The 14961-nt window shown below is 50.3% G+C and overlaps 1 protein-coding gene across 2 annotated transcripts in view; it reads left to right on the forward strand.

The window, feature by feature from the left end:
* The window catches only part of TRAF4 (TNF receptor associated factor 4), a 54271-nt gene that overhangs the window by 22452 nt on the left and 16858 nt on the right, over positions 1 to 14961 (forward strand). The window contains exon 1 of one of the 2 annotated variants that reach the window (XM_069226203.1): positions 7190 to 7350. The exons of the other annotated variant lie outside the window; for it this stretch is intronic. Within the exon in view, the coding sequence (XP_069082304.1) occupies positions 7205 to 7350 (146 nt within the window). The 5' untranslated portion in view covers positions 7190 to 7204. Of the gene's footprint in view, positions 1 to 7189; positions 7351 to 14961 lie in introns of those variants that run through there. 2 annotated transcript variants of the gene reach the window in all.

Consider the following 14961-nt stretch of genomic DNA (forward strand, 5'->3'; position numbering starts at 1 on the left):
ACAATTTTAGATCCTTTGCTAAGAAAACTTCTACTGAAGTCCCACAGGATTCAATCCTTTCAATCTCTTCAGGTCTTTTCAATCTTTGGCTCTTTGGCCAACCTTATTGAATCGTTTGCGGTTACTTTCTACTCCCATGCCAGAGATACACAAAAGATCATCACGCTAGATGTCAACCCTGCAGAAATGGCCAGTAACTTTAGAAACTGTTTGTCAGAAATATCAGCCTGGATGAAGGTAAATTCTCCCATTCCGAACCATGGGAAAATCTACATTGTGGTATTTGGATCAATGTCTGACTAGTCTCAAAAACTGAGGCCAACTTCTTTCAGTGCTTTACTGACCTTTTCACTGCAGGTGCGCAACTTAGGTATTTGGGTGGGTTCTGAAGTGTCATCATTGAAGGCTAGATCTTCTCTAGGATTGAGTATTGTAAATCTCTCTACAGTGGCTTACCAAAATACATTTTGCAAAGACTACAGCTTCTGCTGGAAAAAATTCATGCCCATCTCAAATGAACTGGACAAATTACACTGGCTCGCAGGCCAAGAAATGTGTCAATTTAAGGCACCGTGTCTCTGCCTAATAACTTTTGCAGTCAGACGCAATCATCCTGCATGGCAATGATGTTCTCATGGTACCAACTCGCAAGAGACATAAGTTCACGATATTTTTTTAATATCATAGTCCTTGAATTCAGGAAGGCTAGACTGGGTTGGGCGCCTCTTGGCCGTGATCACAGCCAAACTGTGGAGTTCTCTTCCCTTAAAATTGTGCTCAGAACATCACCTAGAGTTTCAGAAAGAAACACAAGACATACCTAGCCTTCTCTCCACCCAGATAGGGAATGTTGGGGGCTCTCTACTTTCTGAAGCTATAGTTTTCTTTTCTCATTCCAACTCCAGGACACTTTGTTCGTCGAATTACCCGTAAAAGTAACACTATTTAGCGCTCTATATGTTTCCAATCAAATCAAAACATTTAAACTGGGGGTGCGCAGAGGAAGTGTTGTAGAACCTATATCTGGTAAGGTAAGCATAGGGTGCACTGGGTATAGTAGACTGAGTGTGTGTGGAGTGAGGTAAGCTGTGGTTGTGAGTGTGTGTGGGGATGAGGCAGGCATCGGGTGTGTGTGGGGTGAGGTGGTGCCTATGCAGGGCAAGATTGGTGTAGCTTTACTGCAGAAGTATGTCATTGTGGAGCTGGGTTTTTTGGGATTCCCCAGCGCCTTCCCCCAGTAGTGGCGTTTACCTGACTCCTCATACTACGCCCCTTTTCACAGCGGGGCCTACGTTTTTCCGGTTCGGTGGTGGTTACAAGTGAGTCGTCCCTTCCCATGGATAAGAAGCGGGCACTCTTTTTCTGCCCGCAGTTGCTAGGGCACCGCTTCCTTCTGGTTTCCTGAACCCCTCCCTTCGCCACGACTGAGCTTTTCTTGGCTACCGGGCCGTGCCTCCAGGCGCTATTGTTTTCTCCGTCGCTATAGAGACTGGGCTGGGGCTGTCACCGGTGACACGGTCCAGAAAGGTGCGGAGAACAGGCTGGGGAGGGAAAGCCGGAGCTAGGAAAGATCGGGCGGTATTCGCGGCCCAGCGAGGGGCAGCGTCTGCGGGCCCTGGAGGATGGTGATGTGTGCCCAGGAACGGGCAGGGGTTGTTGATGCGGCTGCCGTGCCAACGGTGTGCCGGGTGACTGGGGACATGGAAGATCATTTGTGGAAAGGGTAGAAAGGTTTATGTTTGATTACACCACGAGAGGGTGACTGGTATTGGGAGAGGGGTGAGCTCAGTGGAGTAAGGTTTTCGGGTTATAAGCACAGGCATTTCCCATCCTAACCAGTTCTGTGAGTGACATGTTATTAACTTCTCGGGTTTCCCGGACACCAAGGTCTCGCAGTTCTTTCTCGCGGTCACTCCCGCCACCTGAGTTTTCTTTGTATCTGTGTAGCTCCTCTCGGGCGCGCGCCTGCCCCTGGGCGCATCTGCCCCTCTGCAGCTGTCTATGGAGTCCTCTGCAGGGACACCAGACCTAATCAGTTCCCCTTCCCCTCCGACAAAACGGGTAACAGAGATAGTCTGGGTGGGTCCTAGTGACATTGATGGGAGAGGAAGGAGACGCTGAGCCGCCCTTTCAATGCAAACACTCCGTTGGAAGTGGTACACTACACCAAACAGCCAAAAGCATGACATAAGAGAGAGAGAGATATTCCTCTGACGAGACAAAGCCCACTTTACATTAACGTAATCGGTAACACTGTCTTGCAAACAATTGTGCTGTCAAGCCATACCTCAAAAAGAGCAACACACATTTAGAGATACAAAAGTGCACGTAAACTGTTTCTTTGTTATTATTTGAAGTAGAGTTCGTCAAGCCAAAAACAGACTACTGACTTGAAAATCCCCCTGCGAAGAGAAAGGTCCACGCCTCTGCTAACTCCAACTGCCTTCCTGGCCCTCAGACCAATTGTTTTATTGCTTAACAAGACTCCCACGCAGACCAACCAAAACCAATTTTCTGAACTCTTAAGCGCCCACAATATGCACTGTAATCTCAGCGACTGCTGAACTAAGCTCAGATGCAATCTCCCTCTATGTGCTCTGTCCTAGCCCGAATCTAGACCAGGGGGGAGAAATCTACCATCCCCAGGCCAAAAACGATCTGATGGTGTCCTGGAGTGATTTCCGAGGCTATTTGATTGGTCACTTCACTGTTGTCTGTTTTCTTGTGGGATTGATTGATCTCCGATTATTTATTCTTGTTATATTCTCCCATCAATTGCTATGGTCACCGAGAAGATGGTAGTTACCTGCCCTTGGGAGATTCGTGGGAGGAACCAGCCCTGCTTAACCAGTTGAGGAAGACCTACACCTTAACTAGTTTGGAGAAGGAATCCTCTCTGACAACAAAACAAAGATAATAGGGAAGATCAAGCCATAGTTTGAATGTAGCAGAAGGAGCTTCCTCCCTGTGCGGTGCGTTTCGACAGTGGCATCATAAAGTGCTTGTTGGCCGTCAAAAAATGAGAGGAAATGTATATCGTGAACTGAGTTTGAATGACCGGTGTGCCAGCATCACGAAGTGCTTGTGGCACACACAGAGACGTTATATCTAATCCTTATAGCGACTGGAAGCCAGTAAACTTTCTGATGAGAAGTATTTTGGGGGAAGCCCAGCAGAAGCCGGACAGCCACGTTTTCTATGAACTGTAGTATGTGAGTGGGGTAGTTGAGTAAGCCCAGGTTGCAGAATTGGTAGATTCTAGCTGATCAGTTTTTCGGTTTGTGATGGGGAACAAATTTAAGTTGTGAAAAGCAAGCTAAAATCTTTTTTCTAATCTGGGGTTTGTATGATATGCCCGTTTCTGGTAGGATTTCAGAATTGTTAATCTTATTTCTGTGTATTTTCTAGACAAACATTCTGTAGTGTGTTTTATTAGATCACTCTGAGCAGAAGATGTTGGTTCGTGCTTCAAGCCTTCCACTGCGGGACACAAATCTTAGACTTCCAGGAAGGAGTAGCCTGGATTTTATATTTTTTTTCAATGTTAATTGATGATTGTTCTGTCGTGTAGGAGGCTTGTTGCTGTTGTTGGGTAACGACACACCCAAGAGAGGTTACCACGTTGCCTCTGGGACAATATTCTGACGTCGAGCTCTGGTGGCACTGTAGTCACAGCCCAATTGAGATGGTGTACCTTCCCTTTTGGCACTGGTAATGGAGCACTTCTACCGTTGGTATTTGGGCACAAATGATTCTCCAAGTGGCACAGATCCCATGTCATCGGAGCTGTGTTAACAGTGTTGCATAACAGATTGTGGAATTCTGTGTCGCCAGAGAGATGACTAAAGCCTTGGCTTTGATCTCATTCATTAATCATCCCCAAGCAGGGTATGTCCGGCTCTGCCATTTTTTATAGCAGGTGCAGCCCCCCTGCACATAGTATATTGACATAGCACTGGCACGGCCTGAAGACCACCTGCAAATGCAAAAGTCACCTCGCGAGCCTACTAAATGGTTGTACTTCTTGAAAAGAATGGTTTTGAAGATGAAGTGGTAATGCTAGGACAACATGTTGACTTCAGTGTTCCTTAAGAGTCTAGTGTGGCTGGACTTTTTGTGGTAGGATTTTTTGTAAGCGACTTGAGCTCATGGTAATGGTTTTACATGCCTGGCAGACATCCACTTGGAGCAGATGCCATCTCTGACCTCATGTTCCCTCCACAGGAAATGCTCATTATATGAAACTGTCCATTCTTCTCTCTTCCCCCTACGCCCGAGCCTCATTTCTCACGACTGTTGCTTTCTGTTTAATGTGCAGTTCCAAAATTACCTACATGGTAAGGGGTTCGTCTTTTCTTGCTGACATAGCCTGCCGTCTCAGCGAGTGGCAGTTATGCTGGGTTTTTATGACACATTTCTGATCTTCAGAGCACATTCCAGCCGGCGCTGTTCCTCACCATGGGTTTGTTTTTAGGGTTCAAAAATTCCATCTTGCATTTTTGACTAGTTGGAATCTTTTCCAGGGCTCCTGCATGGGTCAGATGGTTCCTTCCCACAGCTGTAGAACTGCACTCCCGAGTATGGTGGTAGGGTCTGCCAGGGGTTCCTGCTGTTTGTGCGAATGAGAAGGGCTTCCTGGCATTGAGCATCTAAGATCAACCAATGGGAGCCTTGGTACCTTGTGGGAGGGAAGTGCTGGAATCTCCTGAGTTCAGAGATGTAAACTTAGATATGCAGAAAGAGCTGGGAAGTACTCGTAGTGCTCCATCCATGAAGATACCTGGGGTATTTGTAGCCTTCTGCTGAGTAACGGTGGATGGGTCCTCCATGTACCCCCTCTGACCAGGAAGGGCTGGTAGGTGCTGGTATCCCACGAGCCTGGAGAGCTGAGGCCGAGAGAGACCTGTACCTCACCAGCCTGGAAGGGCTGAGTGGTGCTTGTGTCCCTCCATCCCTTCCCAGCCAGGAAGGACCAAGTGGGGCTTGCACCTTGGTAGCCTGGAAGGGCATTGCATGTTTCCTCCTTCCCTTGCCAGCCTGGAAGGGCCGAGAGGTGCTTGTTCCTCGCTAGCCTGGAAGGGTCAAGAGGTGCTGGCACCTCACCAGCCTAGAAGGGCCGAGTGGTGCTTGTGTACCTCTATCCCTTCCCAGCTATGAAAAGCCAAGGCGTGCTTGTACCTCTCTAGCCTGGAGGGGCGGTGTATGTTTACTCTTCCCTCGCCAGCCTGGAGAGGCCGAGAGGTACTTGTATCTCACCAGCCTGGAAAGGCCGAGTGGTGCGTGTGTACCTCCATCCTTCCCAGGCCGGAAGGGCCAAGGGGTGCTTGTACCTCGCAAGCCTGGAGAGGGAGAATTACTTTTGTGATTCTCCAGCATTGATGACCGAGGGGTCTTCTAGCTTCCAGTGCGGAGGTCGGTTGCCCGTGGTCCATCATTCAAAGAGGAAGGAGATGCGAGAGTGCTTGTGACTAGGGGGGAGGGTGGGCGTTAGGGGGTGCTCTTTCCCCTACCCAGACCCTCCACACGCACTTGATTGAGCAGTCAGGTAAAACAGACGGATACCCTCGAGTTCTTTGCTGCCTCTGGTGACCCCACCGTGTTTTTGTTGTATTTAACTGGCGCCAGTGTAGCTCACACTGTGCCATGATTATGGCATCGCGGCGCCTCTACAGAGAGTAACAATGGGGGGGGTGCTTTTAACCAAAGGTTGAGGGTACCGTCGACAGGGAGACGGCTGTGGTGTCTTGCCAGGAGAGCGGAGGGGGCCCGCTCGTGCCCAGAGAAAGAAGGGTGCAGCTCCTGCCAAGGCAGGGGTGGGGGGCGAGCAAACACTGTGCCAGGAGGTGGAGGTGGCGCGTGCTCGGTGCCTCGGCAGGGTGTTCTGGTTGTACTTTGCGCCAGCAGCTGAAAGAATTGTGTGTTATGTGCCAGGTGCGAGAAAGTCCGTTTTGTGTCACTCCTTTGTGTATTTTTTTGCCCTGTGCCAGCCATGTGCGACTGTTGGTTCTGCTGTATGCCAGGAAGGTGAATCGAGCATTGTTCTAGCCCGCGGGTGGGCGGTCTAGTCATCCTGCCAGGCCGCTGTCCCTTCTCTGTGAAGCTTTAACTTCCCTGTGACGCGTTTCATCGCTTGCCTGACACGTGTTGTCCCGCCGTGATGTCTCGAGTGTCCCCTGTGATGGGCCCTCTTCACTGGAGATGAACTGAACTGTTTGAACTTTGCCCAGGCTTGATCCTGGATGCAGGTGGTCAGAGGGGCGGCACGGGTGACCTGTGTGGGAGGGGCTCGGCTCGGTGGAAGGGGGAAGGGGTTACTGTTTGCTCCAAAGCCTCAGGAAGTGGCCTTGATCCTGCCCTCCCCCGCCCCGCCCCTCCACGGGGTGGTTGACGTTGCATTCTGTCTCTGTTTGCTTTCACTGCTGCCGTTTTGGACAATATTGACTTAGTGGGCCCTTATCAGCAGGGGGTGGGCGTCCTCCCCTGTGCAGGGGGCCTCCTGTCTGCTCCCCGCTGCGGTTCTCTTCCTGTCTCCTACCTCTCGTTATCTCTGGGTTATTGAACAAACTTCTGAACAGTGTCGACATCTGCCTGCGCACCTATGCATGGCAAGACCCACGGAACCAGGGGAAGGGCCGGTGTGCGTTGGTTTAGTCACAGGGCAAATGGAATACGTTCATGTGGACCACCTCCGGAGTCTGAGCCTCGTACTGATTTCTCTTGGCTCATAAATTATGGTTTATTGGCAGTCCGCGTTACTCATTTTATCATCCCTTGAACGATGAAAGGCTGCGTTAAGGGGGTCGGACTCGAAAGCTTGCAGCACACAGCTCACGGGCTGCGTTAATCACTGGCATGTTTCTTGACATGTAGAGCTGATCCGGGCAGCTAGAGAGAAGTCCGAGTGAACTGGGGATGTGAGCTGTGCGCTGCCGTGGAAGGAGTTTGCGAGGGTAGGAAGGGGCGAGGCAGGAGCTGGAGTGGCCACCCCTACGTCCAGTGGGTCTGGGACCAAGGGCGGGTCTTGTTTTGGGGAGAGTGTGCCAGACGCACAGATCGCTTCTCCAGGGGATACACAATGGACGAGGGAAGGCTAGAACCACAGTTCTTTCGACCAGGACATGCAAGTATTTCCGAAGCAATGCTCGGGGTGAGGGAGCAAGGCCGGAAACCATAGAGGCGAGTTTACTCTCTACATGCCTGGCATATGGCATTCCCGAGGCGTACCGGGGCGAGGCCGGAAACCACCGAGAGAAATCTGCTCTATGAATGCCTGGTACAAGGCATTTCCTGTGCAGGGAATGCCTCGCGAGGTGCGGAAGCGAGGCAGGGCCATAGGAAGGCGAGTTTATGGTGTGTGTAATTTGCGTAGTTTTAGATGGTGTAATCACACGAAGTGTTCGCGAAATCACAAGTATGCATGAAATGCAAAAGTGGCATTTGAGGCTGCATTTCAGCGCGAAATGTCCTTTTTGGATGAGAGAATGCATATTGAGCTAGTAAAAAAGCACACAAAAACAATCCAAATCTTGCTCTGTCGTTTGTGCTCTTTCTGTTTATATATGGTAATTTGTTTTACCGTGAATAGCGCGTAATTAGACAGTTCGCCCCAACAGCATATAGCAAGGAATTTCGCGGTACGAAAGTAACGCGAAATTCTGCTAATTGCACCGGCGTAATGAGAATGTATTTTGCACGTACTAGCTACATGCCTGGCATATACCAATTCCTGCACATCAAAGGCATCCTGTGGGTCAGGTATGGTGGGGGATAGGAGGGAGTCCAAAGCCCAAGGAGGCGAGACTGTTGGGTTCGGGGTAGCATTTTACTCGCCATGAAGCACATCAACGCCTCGCCGGGGTAGTAGGCGTTGTACAAATCCAATTACTATATAATGCGTATGGCATTTCCTGTGCATCGAAGGCCCCGGGTGGTGCAGGTGGGAGTCCGGAGCGAATAGAGAAGAATCTGCCCAGCATTTCCTGGTAGGCCCATAAAGCAGCAGGTGGAGCCTGGAATCTTAGTCCCAGCTCTGATTATTGTTCTTGTGGCCAGGGTTCAGTGAAATAAGTTGTTTCGAGAAAAGGGAGGCCTTCTGCGAGGGACTTCAGCTGATGCCACCCCCCAGCCTGGTATCTGAGTAAAGACCACACTGATCGCAGTGAAGCTGCCCTTCCTGCCTGAGATATGACTCTCCGAACACCTGCTCTCTACCTATGAAATACCTCTGCGCCTAAACAATGAGTGGACTGGCATTGTGTGTATTTAATCCCACCTGTGGCTTTGTTTCCTTGGCATCTTAAATCCCAGTTTTGGCCCCAGGTTGAGTTGTTGAGTTTCAATCCCGGGCTCCCCACTGACTCGCTGTGTGAGCGCTGTCGGGTTATGCTGCCCTCTTACTCGTCACCAGTTGGATTCTACGGGAGGCGTCTGTAGAAAGTGGCCCCTGTGCCGCTGGACCTGTGCTGATGCCACTGAGCCTCTCCGGGGCACTTCTCTCCTCGGAGTGATAGCACGCCAGGAGTTTGGGGCCCCTTATCACTTTCCATTCCTTCTCTTTGTAACCAACCCCTCTGTCCTCCGAGCAAATCGGGACACAGACCACCGTATCACCATTTATAAAGCGGCCCACTTCCTGTAGGAGCACGGGCAGACTGCCAAAAGGGCACAAAGCGCCCGCACCACTTTACAGCCACATAGGCACCCCTCATTCTTTGTGAAGCCTATATAACCACATACCACCCTTTGAAAGTCTTTGTAAAGGCTGCCTTCCACAGAGTCCGTCAGGCACAGACCACCCCGTGTGTGAAGCTTATGAAGACCCTCAGAGACGCCCCGTTGAGGGCAGTATGACACCCTTCACCCCTTAATATCACCAGGGGCTTCGGTTGCGGCACCTCTCGCCTGTTCGGAGCGCGCTCAAGCGCCTAGAGCCCCCGGGGCCGCTACGTACTGCACACATACATCCCACATCTCCTATGACATATTTATGATCCCGCCCCCTCCTGTCCCCGAGCAGCTGCGGCTCTGCTGCTCAGGGAGACTGTAACCTAGTTCAGGTTTTATCCCCCGACCTGGCTCTCTGCCGGGGCTGGGCGGGCTCTGCCGGCTGAGCCCCACGGCTCCTTTTGGCCCGTCAAATGTGAATGTAGCTCCGTAGATTCATGTGCGTGCTGCAGCGGTGTGTGTGCGTAATCTGTTGTGTACGGGTTCAAACAGTCCTGCGGGGTCAGCTCGTGCTTTCTCCTTCCCGTATGATAACATAGAAGGCAACATGGGTTGGTTATTCGGGCACCAAGAATGAGCTGCATCTGTATGGAAGCCCTCTAAAGCGGTTAGTTCGAGTAAAACGTGCTATTTTGCGAGGATCTTTAACCTTATTTGTTTAAGCAGTTGTCTACTGACCATCGCCATCTGTAGCCTTTTTTTTTTTTTTTAAGGATTTGGCATCTTCTAAACACTATCCACTTCCATTTTTGTATGTTTCCCCCCATTGGAATGCTGTAATGTAAAGCGAGCACTGCTGCACCGTCTTGTTACCACGTTTATTCAAGACACAGCTGCTGCGTGGTTCAAGGAGCAGTTTCTTTAAGTTACACGTTTTTGTGTCTACTTGTGCTTCTAGAAGGTTTTCCAGTTGCTCATAAGTGACGACAAAGATTCGACCCCCGGTGTTCTGCCCGTCACGGGCAGCCCTTCATGTCCGAGGTTCTGACTGGCCACAAGGAGTACACAATGGAATACATACTTGTCCAGAGTTTTAGCGGCCAAAAGAAAGAGGGCCCTTGATCCAGCGCTAGGTCGATGCCTGGTTCGGTCCTTGTCAGGTCAGAAGGAGAAGTATTGGTGCGCTCCATAGGTCAAAGGTGACTAATTATGGCCAGTGCCAGGGCAGGTGTGAGCATGCATACTGTAGTTTATGAAGGCAGGTTGCACCTTTGCCACTTCAGAAGCGACAGCAGCACTTACTTTGGGCGGAAGGAGATTATATATCAGTCTAATAATGATGGATGGACTGAAAATTCAAAATAAAAAACAATGACTTTACACAGAGTACACCTCTTCATAGGGAATGTAAGGTATGTATTTATTTCATGCTATGTACTAACGTTGTTTGCAGTGACTGGATTCTTTTGACACCATACTTTGGGGGGGACGGGGAGAGTTGGTATTTTTCAAATTACTCGTTTCACGCTTGGCCAGAGGTGGGTAGTTTGGACCTAAGCAGCATGGTGCCTGTTTTCAAACCGCAGTCGGGTTGTAGGGGGCTTGTAAGTTCAAAAGGAGGGGTGTTGTCCGCCCTGGGCCCAAGATTTGTTCATAGGTCGGTGTGGCCTGGCGTGTGTTGCCCGCCCTGCCACCCTCTGCGTGCATTGGGCAGCTGCTCGTGCGCCAGCTGTTGGAGAGCTCCCTGCAGTGCACAAGGGGGACCTCTGTCTTTCGGATACCGAGCTCGGGCAGCTGCTGACGGTAACACTTGGCAGCAGCTGGCTCTAAAAGCGCTAAGAGCAGCAATATTTCCCTCTCCACCGTCTCCCCGGTCGTAAGAAATCAGGCAGACGATTGGCAGATTCAGGGTGAGCCATTTCCCATCTGAGACACTTGGCAAAGTGCATCTGTCGAGGACGTAAGAGTCAGTGACAAGGTTACAGTTTTAATCATGAGGCGCCTTCTTATCTTTCCATCTTCAGAACGATTGAGTTGGGTGGTAACACCCATTACAGTAGTCCTGAGACAGAATTCACCTGTGGCACGCGGAAGTGATGATAATAGTCCCTTTCAAGCCTGGGGCACGGCCGCCTTTGGCTGCCAGTTGCAAGAACCAGACACCATGTTCTGTCGTCAATTAATGTCCTTGAAAGAGCTGTGATTAAATAGGAGCGCTCGGCGTGTTGTGTAATACAGTTGATGTATTCCCCACACCTCCCTCTGCTCCAGTCCCTTTAGCAGCTGTAGGATGAGAATAATGAATGTGAGGCAAAAGTGTGCGCCTAGATGAGGCCCTGCACTGTTGGGAGGTCATGGGTGGGCGCGAAGCTGTGCGTGAGCAAGGCCTCGCACCGCAGGACGAGGTGTGGAGTGTGAGGGGTGTATAGGACTCGGAGGCCGCCATAGGGGCCTCACCCCAACACCGGTCATACACCAACCGACAAGACATTTTTGTTTGTTGGAAGAAGTATTTATTTTCAAATATACTTTTATAAACATTCATAAACGCAATTTATGGAAGTCATCATATGCACATTACTCAACTAAAAACATTTCACTGCAAACTTTAATATATATAAACTGTTATAGACGCTACTTTGTAACCATAGATTTTGACAGGATCCCTTCCTGTCCTGAACCTCCTTTGGACCACACAGGGACTGATCGTCACCTGTATCCTTAGGGGGGGCGGTATCCCTGCTTCCTCTGTTCCTTGCCCCCTTGTTCAGGGTTCCGCCCCCTCTCCAAACACCACTCAACCAAGGGGTGTACCAGGGCATGAGCCCCGTGACCACCCCAGTGATCTGGGCTCCCTACCCCCAAACAGGTGTGTCCATCCGCAGGTTGGTCCAGGACTTCAGGATCCTATCTCTGTTGTTATACCAGGGCCCCACCCTTGGGGTCCCCTCTGTTGCTTCCGGTTACTTTATTCTCTCTTTCTGCGCCCTTCCTCCAAGCCTAATAATAAGGAGAGAGTGGGTGGGAATCGCTGATGGGTCTGCCTGTCCCTGGGCCGCCGCGCACGAAGTAAGAAGGCCAAGCCTTCTGGGGTGGGGGGCGCTTTTATGCCCCCCCACCAGTGCGCGGCGGCCCAAACCGGTCCAGCGCTGCCCCGACCTCCGACGCTCTCCCAGCGTCGAACTTCCGCCCGCGCGTCTCGCGAGACGCGCGAGCGGAAGCCCATGGCCAGCCTGCGCACAACTAGTGCGAGGCTCGGCCCCAGCGTCCTCGATCCCTAAGGGGCCGCGCTCCCCCCATGTTGGGGGGGGCGCTCTTCCATGTGTACGAGTAGCTAGGCCTCGCATCTCAGGACGAGGTGAGGAGTGTGAGGTGGGTATGTGACGTGAGCGTGTGCACGAGGATCTAGGCCTTGCTCTCCTGGAGGTGGTGTCAAGTGTGACGTGAGCGCGTGCACGAAAAGCTAGGCCTCCCTACTGGAGGGCAGGACGGGTGTGACTGGTGGCTCACCAGGGGCTACGCCTCGCACCGCCGCAAACGCTGACCAGTTTTGATGTTGGTGTCACACGAAGGCTGCTAGGCCTCCCGCCCATGAAGGAGGTGACGAGTGTGACGTGACCATTCGAACGAGGAGCTAGGCAGTGCTTGAAATGGAAAAATAGAGATGAGTACCTGCTTAATTCTGAGAAGTGCAGGTACTCTCCAATTAAAAGGATTACGTTTTTCTTGAAGTGCAGGTACTCTCCCTCACAAAAAAAAGTGTTGATACTCCGTACCGGACAGTACCGGGCCATTTAAAGCACTGGAGCTAAGTAGGACTCGCACCGCAGGAGGCAAGTGTTGTGACGCGGCCGCGTGAACGCGGAGCTAGGCCTGGCAGCCGTGGGGGAGGTGACGAGTCTGGCGTAAGCATGGGCACCAAGGTCTCGGACTGCTGGAGGAGGTTACTAGCGTGACGTGAGCTTGTGAACGAGGCGCTAGGCGCAACACAGCAGGAGGTGACTGCTAGTGTGAAGTGGTGTGCATGAAGGGATGGGCCCGCACCGCTGCAGGAGGTGTCTGTGTGCTTTGAGTGACCTAGACAGTAATGACCGAGCTGTGTTTGGGTTGTACTGGGAGGCCTCGCATAACTGTGCGTGAAAGTCAGCGCTCTGCACAGCCGTGTGAAGACCTTGCACATTCTCCAGTTTCAGCCACCAGAAACTAAGGAGCACTCCTTCAAGTGTATACCTCCTTCCAGGGCGCACAGTGAATGCAAGAGGCGAACACTGTTTGGAGATCCCTGTGACGGTGTTTCATGTTCTTGCCGCAGGAGTTAGTAACTAAAAAAAGACTCAAATGAAGTACAAAAAACACCACAAGACGTTTGCATGAAAGAAGCACTGTGCTGGCAATAAAACCACTAAAAGATCTAAACGGGTCTAAAACTGGATTTGGCTGCAGAGTTATGATCTTGGGCAGTAAACCAGCCACAAGTACGAAATGTGTGTTGCAGCTGTCCCGTCATATCTCCAACCCCTGTTCATTTTCACTCGTTTCATTTTTTTCACCGGTGGTCTCTGACCACAGGAACTAGCCTGGGGCTAGGTGCAGGTCATGGCCAGCGGGCCTCAAAGCGATGGTTGGCTGCTCACTCAAGGTGGCCTTTGTATAATCTCGACTAGGACCACACCAAGAATGTGTGTTACAATTGCATTAACGCAAAGATTGCATCCCTCTTGAAGGGATGCATGATTGCGCTATTGTGACTCTGCACTAGAGAGTTAGTATTGGCTGTGACCGGCTTTACTCCGGAGCCATTATCATCTTGAGTGATCATTTAAGAGTTGTTACTGAGCTGTCCGACGTGGGGCTTTTTAGCATTCTGCACGTCCAAACCATTATGTCTATGAAAAAAGCCCCTAAAAGCCCTGTTAATCGACACTGTGCCCAGGTAAAATCTAGAATAAGACTCCTGCTGCTTGGGAGATCTGTACCTAGGCCCCGCTCCCTAGAATTGAACCAGTGGCGTAACAAAACTTGAGGTCTCTGCAAAAAGAACTGCAGTCGAAGATCTGAATAGTCTTGAGCACTGCGTCCTCGACGTTGAAACTATGCAGTCTCTTCTCTGCCCTTCCACTCCTCAGCTGGAACCGGGCTGGAAAATGGCGGCCTCGACTGTGTCCTGAAATGCCCAACTGAGGTACTTCTCAGTAGACTAAAGGTCCCCAGCACGAGGAAAACCTCTTTGCCCACCAGAAACAAATATGCCAGTTTCCTCAAAACCAGATTTGCCCCAAGGTACAGCTACCCACCGTCCCTTAGTGGAGATCTGAGTAGGTAAGTGCAAATAAGTTAAAACTTTTGTTTGGTGTACCTGCTTGTTGTACACCACCGAGTTCTACCCTTCATTCACCCCCTCCCCAAAACCTTCACTAGTAGCTCTTAACATCGGGTGCTACCCTTCACTAGATATTTTGCAAGCGTTAGCTGGTTGTCTTTTAACTGTTTATTGCTGTATTCATCGCTTTACATAAGTGACTGTTTTGCCTGGTTGATGTTACTATCACCAGTTGATGGATGCAGCAGGAACTAACCTTACAAGGTTAAGTGTAATTCAAATAGGGTTGAAAGGCTGATTCCATCTTTGACAAGAAAATGTTTTGTGTCACTTTTCACGCAAATATGCATCACAAACATCTTGTATCTCTGTCTAAATGCTTCAATTGTAAGGATTTTGAGTTCGAAAGGTTGATGTTATAATGAGCTTCTTGTGTTCCCAGGTAAACATTAGGGTCACTTTTCTATCCATGTGTCTTACAATGTAAAAAATGTGATAGTGACACAGAATGTAACATGTAATTTGTTTTAGTGAATTACTATATAAAATAGTTTGCCTTTTCTTTGAAGGATAATTTAGTCAACCCTTTCTCATTAAATAGTCCTGTGTCAAAGCGTATTTCCAGTACCCCTGTTTCTTTTGCGTTTTCGCCAGCTTTCATATCTCATCCAAGTAAACCTTGACTGCACATTCACAGCAACCACTGTAGTTAAGGAACCTAATGGAGTGTTAACTGAGAAAACGAGTCCCTTTATCATGAATTCCAGTACAGCAGGAGAACAGGCAGTCTCTGTAATTCTAGGTGCTCCCTACTGACCGGGCTCTGGAATAAAGTTCAGACCCCATGCTTAGAGGTTTAGAAACACCACACAATGTGCCATGTTTTTCATTATTAAACTGGTAAAACTTGTCCCCTCTCTAGCCAGCCTCCTAGGTAGTCTTCTTTGTCCAGGCCCCCTGCATTGAGATCCACACAC

Source organism: Pleurodeles waltl, chromosome 3_1 (genome assembly GCF_031143425.1).
Source record: "Pleurodeles waltl isolate 20211129_DDA chromosome 3_1, aPleWal1.hap1.20221129, whole genome shotgun sequence".
Classification (NCBI taxonomy): Eukaryota; Metazoa; Chordata; class Amphibia; order Caudata; family Salamandridae; genus Pleurodeles; species Pleurodeles waltl.